The sequence below is a fragment of the Sipha flava genome, unplaced genomic scaffold (assembly GCF_003268045.1).
Source record: "Sipha flava isolate LNK unplaced genomic scaffold, YSA_version1 49023_pilon_pilon, whole genome shotgun sequence".
Classification (NCBI taxonomy): Eukaryota; Metazoa; Arthropoda; class Insecta; order Hemiptera; family Aphididae; genus Sipha; species Sipha flava.
This window is the reverse complement of record NW_020273307.1, coordinates 38,812-54,173: the sequence shown is the minus strand read 5'-3', so window position 1 is coordinate 54,173 and position 15,362 is coordinate 38,812. Positions and strand designations below refer to the sequence as shown.

The 15,362-nt window shown below is 39.8% G+C and overlaps 1 protein-coding gene across 1 annotated transcript; it reads right to left on the bottom strand.

Moving 5' to 3' along the window:
* Positions 1–3,014: 3,014 nt before the first annotated feature.
* Positions 3,015–9,115, bottom strand: LOC112690141 (zinc finger protein 395-like). The gene is made up of 3 exons (XM_025564078.1): positions 8,266–9,115; positions 6,186–6,343; positions 3,015–3,238 (listed from the first exon to the last, which is right to left on the bottom strand). The coding sequence occupies exons 1-3, from the start codon at positions 8,710–8,712 to the stop codon at positions 3,046–3,048; spliced, it is 798 nt and encodes a 265-aa protein (XP_025419863.1). The 5' UTR covers positions 8,713–9,115; the 3' UTR covers positions 3,015–3,045.
* Between the last annotated feature and the right edge of the window lie 6,247 nt (positions 9,116–15,362).

The window sequence follows — 15,362 nt, the reverse complement described above, 5'->3', positions numbered from 1 at the left end:
TGGTTTAATATTGGTTTAACAATACTAGATATATATATATATATATATAGATCGTACGTTATATTATGTATTTATGTTGTACACAATTGAACACGCACTTTGTACGTGATAAACGTCAACCGCGGAGCGATTACGTCGGTACAGAAAAAAATATGTAACAACAACTACGAAAACTCGCACGATTTCGAATCGAAATCAACAAAATTACAATAATCTACACATAGAGTGATACCTAAGCAAATCGCAAATAATAATAATAAAAACAAACACACGTCGCAGCCGTCATTGAGATAACGGTGCAACAAAACCGATGAATAAATAAAACAGATTTTTATAGGACAACTTTTAGTATAATCATTAAATATGTCATTAAATGCAAGCAAATAAATCGTATTAGATTTTATACCATACGATCGCGAATTGCCGGTGGTGATGATATTGTAAAAGCGTGTAAATATTAGATTTTACTTGTAATATTTAAGAGGCACGCGCAGACATAAATGAGTACAATTGACCGATAAAAAACCGTTCCATCGATGTTAAGTAAAACAGTGCATTATGCACATCATTACGTACACAAAGAGTTAACGGTAAAGCTGCACTGCCAATTGAATTATTAGATTAAACAAATAATCGATTGAAAACCGTGGAAACATCAATCGCAGTTGATGTAAATTGGTGTTTAAATTTACGGCATTCGTCATCGAGAACGTACATAATTCTTTTATAGGTAATTTATTAGGTACACGTCGACCGCGTGTGTGATGAATTTGAGTTTTTTCAAATGCGCGCGTATATTACGTACGTATTAGACGTATTAGAATACCGGACGATGGACAGTCACGGACGAAGTCCCCCTTTTAAGATGACGAAGGATTAATAAACAGGCCTTCCTCGCGCGCGCGTAAAAGGTGTACCATAACTATGGACATGGGAGGCTCCGCCACCATGTTAGGTGGTGAAAACATCCAAGTGGATTACGCAACATCGAGCTAAAGCTATGATATACGTGCGCGGACGCGTGAGGACAAAGCTGTGGCGTGTTACAACACACCGTTTCTGGACAAAAGCGACTCAATCGACGCGTCTAAACGACACGCGCGAAAACCGTACGTTACACGTGCATGACTACTTGCGAATTATAATTATTTACGCGAGTATTCTCGCTGAGGAGTCGCACAACAACAACGAAAATAATAATATAAACGTGTGGTGACACGGAATAGGTCCCAGCCCAATTTGTTTACTACGCCCCCCCCCCTCACAATCTGTGATCCACGCAAGGAAGTTATTACGCACGGTGAAACGAACAACATACGAGGAGTATATATGTCTTCTACGCAAGGAACGACGACGGTGCTGCGCCAAAAACATGTGCACGAGCCGCAGGATTCGACGGAAATGTATGTCACCCAACGCGTTCGCACACGATCGTCGACGCGGTCGCAAACGCCGCTGCGGGTGCCGACACAGTTTCCGAGCCGATGCGTGGCGAGCCGCGGCGTCCTTGTCACATCAATGTCGAGCGTTTCGCACGAATCGCCCCCATATCGCGCGGCCGAGTGAAAGAGAGAGAGAGAGAGAAACAGGTAACGCGCCGTCCTTAACACTGTCCTGGTTACGAAACAACCGCGCGATAATGTTAAACGCGCTCGCGTCCGCAGCTGTACACGACCGGCGTGACGAGCGGTGGCGGCGTTCGACGCGCAGTTTCGTAGAAAGCTGCATTTTCACTTTTACTATTATCTAGGCCATGGTTGAGCAACTCTCTACGATATTATTATTATTATTATTATCATCATCATTATTATTGTTGTTGTACACGTTGGCACGGCGAGCGGAGCTGCTGCACAACCACCGCGCGCGATGGTGTTAAGTAACGGAGACGGAAAGAGCGGATTTGTGGTGCGACCATGCTCGAATCTGACGACGTCCCCGACCGAGCGCGATAACGCGTACACGAACAAAATTCCACGTTGATGTCTCCGGTGCACGGGGGGGTATGTTGACCGAAATATGTGTAACACCACCCCGAACCCGTTCGTATTTGTACACGCACATGTGAATACGATTACACGCTACAGGACGGTTTAATTGGACGCTAGTACAGTTATGTAGTACACGTGTACGTACAGTTTTCGCGTTCGACGTGTACGTTAACATGGTTTTTCTGCGCGTACACACCGGCCATAGCCGCGGTGCTGGTCAAATCGGAGGTCAACGAACGGCTGTCGACGCCACTGCCGGATAACGTAAATGTAGTGTTACGTATATTGCATCTATATACGCCACCGTGATTTAGTGTCAATGCACCGTGAAACAAAAAAATAAAAAATAAAACACGCACAAAACAACAACAGCGTCCCTGTTCGCGCTGTGGGCGGCTACACGAAACCACGTTGATTGCATGTTCTAGCTTCCTGTGCGTAGGTATATCATTTTGTGTGCGGTCCGTACTACCCTGTAACACCTGAAGCGCAGAGCAATTCACTCGCTGTGCGCACCGTGTAATAAGTCCGATTTTGCCAATATTATCTCCTCACGCAGCTGTCGTTGTTTAAATCATTTGATGAATATTCAGTTTTTATTGAATTTTTTTTTTTTTTTTGAACACGGCGATACGAAATATTGTGAAACCGTGGAGAAAGGACGTTGTGGAGCATGACTGAAAGTGAAATCCCGCGTAACAGCTTCCCCTCCACGTTTAATAAAAATATACACATTGCATTACACGAAGGTATGTATTCATTATAATACCTATATGTCCCCTACTCCTAAGTCACAAATGTACAAGTAGCATTTTATCACCGTACACAATCCGCCACTTTCCGACCCACTCTTGATCGAATTACTGTACAAACTCCGACCGTTTTACAGGAGATTTCCATTGGGGTTTCTCACGTTCGAGAATGCGCAAAATACAACACACGGATTCAAGTGAAAGTATCAACTAAAACGAAAACAATGGAAATTTTTTTTTTCTGTACTATTGCGAAAAACAACATAGGGCTTATACGCATACGCGACCGATGAAAAAAAAAAAAATTACACAAAATCTGAATACCAACCTTGTATAGATGGTGAGTGGGGACTGCATGACAAACTCATCAAAACCAAGGCCGCGGTGCATTCTGTCATTTCTTCCTCTTTTGGCTCATTATCGTCCTCTTCATCTTTCATTTCCTCTTCGCGGGATTCGTCCTGATCTTGGCTACTGCTAGGTCGACGTTTGCGTGATCTATGATGAACAAATCGTACTTCTTATTAATTCCGAATATCACAAATCTATTCTATGTGCTGTTCATTAATTATTATCATATAAAATAACAACACTATACCATAATATTATCAAAAAATCAACAAATCGTTTTCAATAAAAACAACATTTCTATTTTTTAAAACTTGGCCTCAGCCAAACTATCATGGAAGGTCAGGGTAAACAACTGGATTCACACCTGGTGAGAATTCTATATTTAAACATTCCAAGGATGACTAAACTATATAGGTATAAGCGAAATAAACAACGCGGTACTATTATAATATTACAAGTTTTTTTTAATTTAGAAACTATGCGTTATAAATATCCATGAATACTGATCATGGTTTTCTAGTTGATATCGTAATACCAATTATTCTTATAGATTTAAAGTATTATTACCGGATTATGTATGCAATTGACACGTTTAAATACCGATCAGAGACAGCAAATTCAAAGTCAAGTTATAACTTTCATCTTTATACGAAATAAAAGACATATAACCATCGATCAATAAGCACGACGCGTATGTAAATAATATGTGTACACAAATATCGTTTACGGTAGAGATTTATTAGTAAACCACCGTTATTGCATAACTTAACGTGATGGTCGAGTGATTTTATTTGCGCAATTACTGTTTGAAAAAGTAAATACAATTTTGGTGGTATACATATTATACGAAAACTAATTATACTCCTGCCGAATGTCGGTCCCTAAGTGTTCCGGAATATAAAGTTAAAAAAATAAAAAAAAAAATAGCAATAACAATACAACAATGTTCGGCGAAGACAATTTTCTCGGATACCACCACGCCCGACGTGGCTGAAAACGGCAATAAGTAGGCCAAAACTACAACAACAACCGTCGGCAGTTCGACTCTCATTCATGGTCGCCTCGTGTACCCACCGCACTGTATACACCTTATTTAAAAATCTTGTCATGTTCACACTTCATGCACTTGCGTGGCTAACGTTGCGAAATAATATTGAACTTGATTGTATTTGATTCGTATACGCGTAAGTATGTAGCGAACCAGATTTCATAACATTGGTCATATAAAGGCCACGACCTAGGGTACGTTTTATTTTTTTCACTCGCTATATGGCTGCCGAAAAAACGTCGGGTGAACAACACAGCACTAAATTTCTTTTCACATCACCATATATAATGTATGTAAAAAAAGTCTTTTACGTAATAAAATGTATAGAAAATATCGCCAAACTTAGTAGTAGCAGCAAAACACCAGGTCACAGTTGAACGGGTTTTCGGTAAATATCGATTAATATGCATAACATGAAATTCGTAATTTTTCTTTTTGTGAAATATTTTTTGATAAAAGAACATTTACAAATATTTTATTCGTACCGTGATGACCGATTGACTAGACTGTTATTAAAACAACTATAACAAGCCTACGCACGAGGCCACGTACCTTTTACGGTACAGCCAAACGTATGTGCGTGTGCATACACACACTCTCGACTCTACGAATACATATTTGGGACATAAGTACAGTGCACTGGTTTTAAAATGATTTACCGGCTATGTAACACATCGGCAACATAGCAAGGCCGTTCATATGTCAACCGACCTTGAATAAAAACCAGCTGATTCGAGGGCCGCTATTTCTTTTTCTTTTTTTTTCGTTACTATACCTCTCCGTCCCCGCCACAGAAATCCATGCATGTTTTAATAATCTAAAATACGGTTTTACGATGGAACAAGGTCTCCGGACATAATTCGCATCACGTGAAGAGGGGAACCACCATTATAGTAGTGTTACACTGCAATAACAATATATTACGTCGTACAAACATTTGGGCGTACGAATTCTGTTTTTGTACAACATGGAAATGTGTGCAACGTTATATAAGCCATATAGTTAAAGTTAAAATTAAAAATTTCACAAAGTCGCGGAACCGGAACTCTATCGATGCATTTTTCTTAAGGACGCCCGCTCAAAGTGAACGGCGTACGACTGCGCTGACTACACGAGCTACAACAGCTTGAGTACCTGTGCATCGTAAATGGAAAATCTATTCCGTATTCACCACCTAATTAGGGTTTGAAGACGTTAGGTTCGTTGTAATATATCTAGGCAACAACTCGAGATTAGAATCATACAACGAAAGAAATAAGAACGGACATACGATAAGAGAGAAAACACCGTGCCAAATACTGTAACCGTATACAGATCGTTTTTCTGTTGATGCCGTTGGCCTATTTGTATTAATATCCTTTTCTACTTATATTATTACTATGGTATCATAGTTATTTTAAAAAAAAACTATAGATCAAATTGTTGGTACAATTTGATGTATTACGATGTATACTTTTTACGACGAAGAACTTAATTATTTATGACATAACATTAATTAGGTTTTTTTTTTTTTTATTAATTAAAATAAAAATTTATTTAAGTTACACTAAAGCATAATAATATTATTGTATATTCGTAGTTATTACATCAATAGCATTCTATTATTAATGATAACTGATGCCCGATTAACAAATATGACACGGTGCCAAAATAGAAAATAGGTGTAAATTTCTCATGCTTCAAAAAGAGTGACAGGTTACTGAGACACCTCCTACAGATATGATAAACAGAACTCGGAAATTAAATATTATAATATTTGTTGTTTAAAAACATGGGCTATTCAACTATTGCATTGTCTCCATCAAGAAGTAAACATTTTATTTGAACGTTATCTACGAATTTATTATGTTGCTCTCGTTGTAATGCGCTATCAGACACATCGTAAGCGTAAAAAATTGTTTGCTCAAGTTATTATCCTTAGTCATACTATGAACAAGTCAAAGGTCAGTCAAAAAAAGAATAATAATTATTAAACAATAATGCCCACGTATACTGTAATAATGTTTAAGAATATAATTACGATTTCTATTATTTATGAAAACTTACCCGCTAATTTCAACAGCATTCTGAGAGGATGAACTACGTTTCCTATCAGACATGTCAGCCAACCTGGCAAAATCTGTAGTTTGATCCATAAGACGTGCCGATTTTCTGGACTCCAATACACGCACGTCGTCCAATTTCTTTATTACTTCAATGGAACACTGCAAAAGAAAATACCAGGGAATTAATAAGCTATCAATAAGTTCCATGCACGGTGGGTGGATATAATTTTAACTTCATAATTCACTGGTCACTGGCCGGTGATGATGAATCAACATTTAATAACCAACAAAATTTAAACGAATTGCTTTCACTCCGCCCGCAATAGACCGGTTCGTTTCCTCGTGAAATCGGTAAAATTCAAACATTCAAAGTTTACAATTTTCAATATATTTATTTATTTTTTTTAATTTAATGCGAGTAAAAATAAAAACGATTAGGAAGTAGAATGATCCAAGCGAAGAACTCAAGGTTTGAAAAATATTCTTATCTGCGACCAGTTCATTATGCATATCACAAGAGAACACATGAGATGGGCATTACAATAGATAGGTACACAAGTATTAGGCGAATTTCTATGGTCCGACTCGATGACCCGGATTTGGAAATCGAATCTACGATATCAGACGCGCACATTCCGGCAAAGTCAAGGTCGAGCATGCAATTTCATGTGCATAATTATTTTTTCAATAATAAAATTAATAACCATGCACGCGGAATTAATTGCTCGGGTTCCGATAACGAGTGCAATGTTTGAACTTTTCCCCTGCCCTGTACGTATGTGTGAACTGTTACGAGACTTTCCAGCCACCGAGTGGCACAGAAACCGTCGAGCGGGCGGTGGGGGGGGTACGCGTATTTGACGCAATTACAATGTCCTTTCGCCAAGTCGTTGCAGCGGAATGTCGCGTACGCACCGGGAGAAAGGTGCATTATATTGTAGATGTTATTATTGTTATACGCATACACCGAAGCGTCGGGTGATGTAAACTCAAATACGATAGAAAGTACGCGAGGAGACCCTACATGCATCCATTCCGAACTGGTTCCAACTGCGCAGTAAGCGAAACTCGTCGCGGTCGTCCCACAGACGCGTATGAGTATCCGTTCGGACGGTCTTCTGATTTCCGTAGGTAACGTTCTCAGCGATCGACGGTTTACTACCCACGTTAGGAAGATATCGTGTCTCACATAATAATGTTAGATAACCCTAACCGGCTGTTTGAAAGGCGATTTTTGTGCCGTCCTACTATTACCAAACCCCCCCCCCCCCTCCCCCGCATTAAAATCGTGTCCGGGAAAAGTCGAACAACCGTTTCAGTCCAAGTATTCATTTTTTTAATATACTTAGACAACAGGTTCGATTAGGGTCGAAAGGAGGAAATTTGGAATTCCGTAAAAGTCAACGTTCGTCTACGTCTGTAAACAGGGGATTACGACGTACTGGGCACAAACCCGCCGAACAGCTGTGACAGGACAATAGCCGACGGGAGGGGAAAAAAATATGAATAAATAAAATACAGATTATCTCTGTGTCTCGTCATTTGGTTTGGGAGATACGAAGCAGCGGGTGATTTCAGAAATAACACAGCGGGTACGTCAGTGGCGACACAGCAGCGGCCGTACCGGCCGGTTCGTTCCGTCACGTTGGCAGCCGTGTCGCCCGCGCATATTGTAACCGCCGACCCGGTAAAATTGGCGTGCCCACACGGAAAATTACGCCGGACAAGTCCAACATGTAATCATTGTATTTTAACAGGACGGCCCCGAGACACGAACGAAAAACAATATCAACGAATAGAGTAAAAGTTGATGGAATCGTCCGAAAATCATCGTTGACGGCCGCGAGTGCCGCGAGGCCGGCCGGCAACAAGTAGCGGGCGTAAACAGACGGAAAACGCTCAACGTTTTGGCGCCAAACTCGGCGGCGATATTTTTCAACCGCGACACGAACACCATTAGATTGATAATAAAATTACCATACTTATTACGGATTTTATAGCGGTAATTTTTTTTCCACGCTATCGTTGCGATTATTATTGTTATAACGACTATTATCGTTAATGTTGTTTTTTGTCCTTACTTCGTGTCCCGGTGGCGTGATGGAAACACGTACTTCCTCCGTGTCCGGTCTGTGGACGACCACGTCGCCGGATATCTCGCGACCGTTGAACGTGATATACACCCGTTGCCCGGCCATCAGCCGCAAATCGGACAGCGTCTGAAAACCCGGGCCGACCAGCTCGGTGGCCCGGTACTCGCGTCGGCACGCAGTCCCGTCGTCGAACCTGATCGAATAGCCGGTCTCGGAGCCGTCCGCGGCCGTCTTGACCGCGGCTATGATGCCGGCGCACAGCTTACCGTCATCGCCGGCCGGCGCGCAGACACGCGTGCCGATGATGGACCGCTTGGCCAACCGTTTACCGGCGCCGGCGGCCAGACCGTTCCGCTGCCGCATTCGGATCGCTAACGAGGTGTCCAGCTTGACGGTGTGAGACAGCGCGGTCGGGCAGTTAAGATTTTCACGCATACGAGCGAACGAAAAAAAAATAATAATAATAAATAATGACCGACGGAGTGATTAAATATTCCGATTTCACGCGGTCGATTAATATTTTTCAAGCGACACCCACGTCGGGGTTATCCGCCGACGAACCGATTCGCGAAATTTAAACACATTTCGTTCGAGCGTATACGAAAAGACGAGAGAAAAAACGAACAAAAATAAATCAAATGTACTTATCTCAGGGCGGTAGAGTTTCGTAAGAAAAACCGCACGAATTGTTTTTCCGCGAACGTACAATTATGAGAGTTCGATTTTACGTGGACCGCGTTAACACAAAAATTCAAACCGCTCTCGTGGGCCGCGAGACGGAACACTACCGGCACCGGCAAGACGTTAAACGTAACTATGGACGTGGTGTTTAGCACTAATGTTCGACGCCACAGCTGACAATGCCGGTTGCCGGTATCCGCGCAGTGATACCAATTTACCGTACTATATCGACCCGGTTTTGCGTTCTACTATTTTACAGTATTCCGACGCGCATCCTGAATCCGCTTTTCGTACACAAAGGAAATCCGCGATGAATTTTCGATCCCGGCGCTACCGATGCCGTTGTTTCGGTCGTTTTGCTCATCGCTTTCGCCAGTTCCTTCCTTCCCGGCGATTCTCAAAGGCCGTACACGTCGAAGGCGATCCCTCAAATTTAAAAACGCGTCCGTGATCATTTCACCGGTAGCTGTAATAATTTTATGACGTCATCGCTCTTAGAGAATGTTTTTTTTTTGTTCTTGTTGTCATCGGTATTTCCAACAATAATAGTTATCCCATTATTTTGTGCAATAGCGCTTACATGCGTGTGAAGTATACGATCGATTTCGTGTTACTAATAATTTCGGAATAAATTCATGAACCGAGACGATCTGACGTTGTGAAATAATAACGATTTCGTAGGATAATCGGTTTTACTAGGATGTTTTTTCTTCCGTTTGATTACACATAAAATTAATACAATTTAATTGAAACTTTTTATCGTGTAGAATAACGATTAAAGAAAAAAAAAATGTTGCATTTCGAACATTTTTCCTACGTATGCACTATCGACGAATATAATTATAATAAGTGGAGATATAATTTCTTTCTTTTGTGTGTACAATACAAATTTGATGATTATCAAAATATACAATTCAAATAATAAATAAAAAACACTAATTAGGATATTATCTTTTTGTACACATTTGGAAATTATAGATTACAATTTCAGTAACAGTCGGTATAGTAATAATGTATAAATATGTATGTACAGGTTTAAACTATTGTTTTAAAAAATGTATCAAATTACATTTTATATTTCAGTCTTTAAGAATTATTATTATTAGGTACCTATTTTACAAATAGTATATAACAAATTACTAAAATTATATTAGCCTATAATTTTATATTTTGCGTCAACACAGACCTAACAATGTAATCCAACTGCAGGACCACCTATGAGAAGTTATTGTATTAAACAAAACATATTTCAACAAGTTAATAAAAATGTTTACTACATTATAATTTATATTAATACGGTGTATCATTATTTAATTAAAATATATAATACTTTGTATGCATAAATTTACATTTACGTATAGGCATGTGAATAAAATAAAAATTAATTGAATGAAAATCTTATTAAAATTCAACCTGTAATGCATATATTTTATATAATATCCAATAATATTAAAAAATATCCATTTTCCAGATCTCCGTACATCAATATGATTATTATAATTAATCTTCGCAACTACTATAGAATAAGAAAAATTTAATATAGGCAGAAATAATAAATAGGTACAATGCTCTTTTTTTATCAGTGGTTGATAAAATGATGATTGATGATTTTAATGTTTCGGCTTTGCCATTTAAAATACAAATCATCCTTACTTATACTATAGAAAATATTAAATAAATCTTCATCGTACGTTTCACATCTTTCATAATAGGTACATTTAGCAAAAGAAAATGATAAATATCTTAAAACGGTTTATAATTTTTAATTTACTAATTCGTTTGGGAGTTCGGGTACACCTTGAAAACAAACAAAATACGCTTTAAGGTGTATTTATAATGTGTTTTTGAACTCAGAATATAAGGTGCAATTAAGTCCCCACCCAAAAGAAGGTGAAACCCAAATGCATAATGGGATTTTGAAATAATTTTGTTTTTTTTGTTATAATCTTAAAGCTTTCCACAAACACGCAAACGGAAAACCATATAAATCGTTACATTGTATGGACAATACTTATTGTTTATTTTTACCATTAGCAAAAGCACATATGGTGGTTCCATACATTAATACTGCACACGTAATACACTAACAAGTTCTAAGGTTATTATTATATTATACCCGGTTGCGTTTGATTTTTAGTAAATTCCGTTTTGGAATCTAGTTTACCCCGTGTTCAACAAAAACGGCGATGTATTTCTGTTATTAATAAAAAAGAACGTAAGCGTCTTATAACTGGTCCGCGCGATTCATTCATACGTCACAATAAAATAATGCAAGCTCACAAATCGTAATAATAATAGATATTAAAGAAATATATAATATCTATTTCGTTTTGCGTAACATAATAAAACTATAAAATAACTAATAGAATAACGAGACATTATTATTATTTACAATAATATAACCTCAGGTACGTGTCGGAACTGCTGTTCAAGCTGGCGCTATGCTACCGCGGTCGTCATTGTGACCAACACGTACGCGTTAGAATATTTGTACCGAAACATAATATCTGCACGAAATTCGTAATACGTTCTGCGCAGTATGATTATTATATTTCGGGCACGTCCTATTAATTGCTCGTGTCTGCTGTGCGTCGATCATCGATGTTTATGACAAATTGTGCCTGTCCATAACCTCATACACACAACAGTTAAACTGTGTTTTATGTAATAAATAACTTTCGGATGCGAAAAAAAAGTCCAATTGTTATAATCCAATGACGCCATGACATTAAAACCGCGTGCAATTCACCTCTATATGTGTATGTGTGTGTGTTGTAAACTATACATAATATCCATTAGCACTCCGTCGTCACACAACGTAACAGACGCAATACTCGACCACCGGAGTGACCTACTTTTCTCGGTCAAACGGAGAGCAAAATTTTAACGTGACCGGGTTCTATTTGTAAATGGGTCGCAAGACACACGATCGGCGTATAAAAAACAAAAGGAATGCTGTGCGTTCAGAATAATCGACTGACCAACAATCGTTTATATCGCGATGGATTTAAGTGGCGTGCGAAGTTCGTACAACTTCTGGCAACGTCCAGCCGTAATGTTTTCGATGTATTTTTATGACGCGCTAATCGTCATGGGTCCTGTAATCGAAACGGATCGTACGGACTTGTATATGCACTTTGTTTACAGCGAAAATGAAAATCATTCGGCACGGTTCTAGTAGAGAGCCCAATATGACCTCGGCGGGTGTCCCCCGGTCCGAAACTTTCCGTTAACCGCAAGACACCGAACGCGCAGTTGGCCACGCCACTGCGGGTACCGAGAGCGGCCGGAGTGCTGCACTGCAGGTACACCGGTACACCGTACGTGGCGCGGTACGGAGAAATCGACGTGAACATAACGATCATTTTTCGCGCACATTGGCAGGACGTGTACCTACATCGAACCGTAGCGGAGGAGGAGGGGGGACCGACAGGACAGCGGTTATAATGTTGTATCCGCGTAGCTCGACAGATCTGGTCGTCGGTACGGCGAAAAGATCGTGCGGCGAACGGGGCAACGACGACAAAATGTTTGTTGCGCGCCGACGGGACGTTGCGATGGCGCGCGGCGAGCTTCGCGCCGGCCGGCCGGCATTGTAGCGGCCGCGCTCAGCTGACACGGCGTAAACACAACTTTCGGGACGACGACGAAACAACAACCTGGCCGGGTGGGTGGGGTGGCGGTCGCCGGTGACCTCGGTGCCGTGTTTACATTGGTTGACCCACTTCGACATCGACTCGGCGCGCGCACACGGGAACGCTCGCGGCGCGCCGAACAACCGTGTACCGCCGGCATACACCCGTAGCGCGAACGTCGCCGCCGCCGCCGCCACCGCCGCCGCGCGCTCGGGGACCAGCCGAGTTAACCGAGTGCTGAGCCGGCGAGAGGGCTTCGCGCGGTATAAAAACATTGCCGGGCGCGTGCGCCGCGGTGTTCGGTTACCGGCGCGGGCACGATAATTACCGTACACGCCGACACGCTGCTCGGCTCTGCTGTTGCCGTGACGTAACGACGACTCGGCACGACGTTCGGCCCCGCGTACCGGCGAAAGTTTTCTCTCTCTCCCTCCCCCTCGCCCGCTCTCCGCCAACATCGTTTCGCTTACTGCGTAATATTTTTCGCGTCCCTACACCGCCGCCGCACCGCCCGGACCCTTTCGCCGCCGTGGCCGCCATCACGAAAACCGCCGCTTGCCACCGCCCGCCCGACCGACCGGCGGTTCGCGAGCGCTCAACGTTGCGCGTACGTATCGCCCGAATACGTATTTTTATTGCGCGTCGTTCCGTTGTTTTTGTTGTTATCGTAACCGGGTCGTGTTGCACTGTTGTTTACGGGAGGGCCGCTGCGTGTTTTATTCCGTTTGGCTCATCGCGTACAATACGGTACAATTATTATTGTTATTGTAACCGACGTGCGTATCGTCATTGCGCACATCGTATTATTTTGACCGCCCAACACAAAGGGACAATAAAATAACGCACACGTTCGTACGCACCGCGACGCTGTGATGTGTATGCGAATCTGTGAATACTTGTGGTCCGTCGCAGGCGCGTATCCGGCAACTTTTTATGGGGGTTCATTTAAACTTACTGTTTGTAAAAATATAACGCGTGTTGAAACGATGAAATTAATCGATTCATTGTGTTTAAACAAACGCAAAATATTAAACTTTATTTATTATATACTTAATATATTATATATTCGAATTTCCAGGGTTGAAACAGTTATCATCTGATTACAATACTATATCATTTCCCCCCCCCCTTTTTTTTTTTGACAATTCGTCCAACATTTCTTCTAGACTGATTTTTTAATTTTCCTGTGAATATTTAGCCGAGCCGATCCGTTTAAGCGATTGTCTGCCATGATATTTCTGAGATAAGATTTCAAACGTCGTAATGTCGAAAATGACCTTTCTGCAGTAGCTGTTGTAACGGTTAAAGTTGCCACGATTTTTAAAAATGTTGTTGATATTTGGATAGTAATTTTCATTACAATGGTTTAGCAATTCTGATAGATAAGATGGAATTTTAGATAAATTTTGTACAAAAGTCCACCATAATCTATATTCTGCAATAACTACTAAAAGAGAAAAAGATGGTAAGAATTATGAATATTTTTGTACTAAATCTATGTTGTTTTTTAAATTATCTGGAATATATTTTTCTTTAATCGCAAACGAGCAATTCAAATTCTTCAATAAAGATGTTTATTCATCACTTATTTATTCACGATCACTTATCATTTTTTAAAAAATTTTCTAAGTATGGAATAAATATTGTCACGCAATAATAATCCTCAAGCGTGGTTACAGGTATATTATCTCAATGTACTTGTTTACAAACACGATGAGGCAAAGACATATCCATGCTGTAATTCTTACAAAACATTTCCACCTTTTCAAATATTAATTTTAATTCTTTTTCAAAAATTGTTCTCATTTATTTTAAAACATTAATAGAATTATCAGCCATAATCATAATAAAGATAAAATTATCTTCAGATACCCAAGTCTCTGAAAATGTTTTACATGATGACTTTTTGTTGATAACCTCTCCGATATCGGTCGATCGACAAATTATTTCTTTTGGAATTATTTGTATTGATTTTGGTATTTGTAAGTCTAGTTGATATTAGTTTTTTTAACTGGGGTAAAAAAAAAATAATTAACTTTTCTAGTCTGCTTATTTGTCTGAGAATTTGGTTATAATAATAATAATAATAATAACTAAGAAAAATGTAGGAAATCAATAAAATAATATTATCTATCTTTTATAATTATAATATAATTATATTTTATATTGTTATGTAATCGAAATCATCTATACTATTTAGTATATGAACATTGGAATCGAAAGATGATAATCCAAAACTTGTTATTGTCAATAATTCGAAAACTGAGATAAACATCTACTAAAAATTAATTTTTCAATGATAGAATATTAAGACGTTTAGGTAAAGTCTTGACCATACGGTAAAAACTAAATTAATACACGACTGATCGAATCCTATTGTAAAAATGAAATCGTATAATGTTAAAAATATGCATTTTGTCACATACACGATAGGTACTTAAAATAATCAAGGAACTGGTACAGACAATGATATCGCCGTTTTCGGGACCAGACGACCGATTCAACGAACCTATTATTATAAGACCGTCGCGCGTCGTAAGGCTGTGAACGCGAACAAATACAAATTCGGTAAAGATTCGGTCCCCCCGTGAAGAATATTCGTTCGTGTTCGTTCCTCAGCATTCATCAGCATTCACTTGCCTTCGCTGAGAATCAGAGATTCAAAATACTGTTTAGTATGAATTCAACTGTTGTGTGAATAAGTATAGCACACATTGGTTTTGAATATTGTTTGTGTTTTATAATTATTTATAATAATGTCGTCAAGTG

What these genes read in the sequence shown, in the direction of transcription:
- LOC112690141 (XM_025564078.1), bottom strand. Translation starts at nt 8,712, where the DNA reads ATGCGTGAAAATCTTAACTGCCCGACCGCGCTGTCTCACACCGTCAAG. An exon ending in TCACGCCACCGGGACACGAA is followed by an intron (nt 6,344 to 8,265) that starts GTAAGGACAAAA and finishes TTTCTTTTGCAG; the next exon opens with TGTTCCATTGAAGTAATAAA. An exon ending in AATGCTGTTGAAATTAGCGG is followed by an intron (nt 3,239 to 6,185) that starts GTAAGTTTTCAT and finishes TGTTCATCATAG; the next exon opens with ATCACGCAAACGTCGACCTA.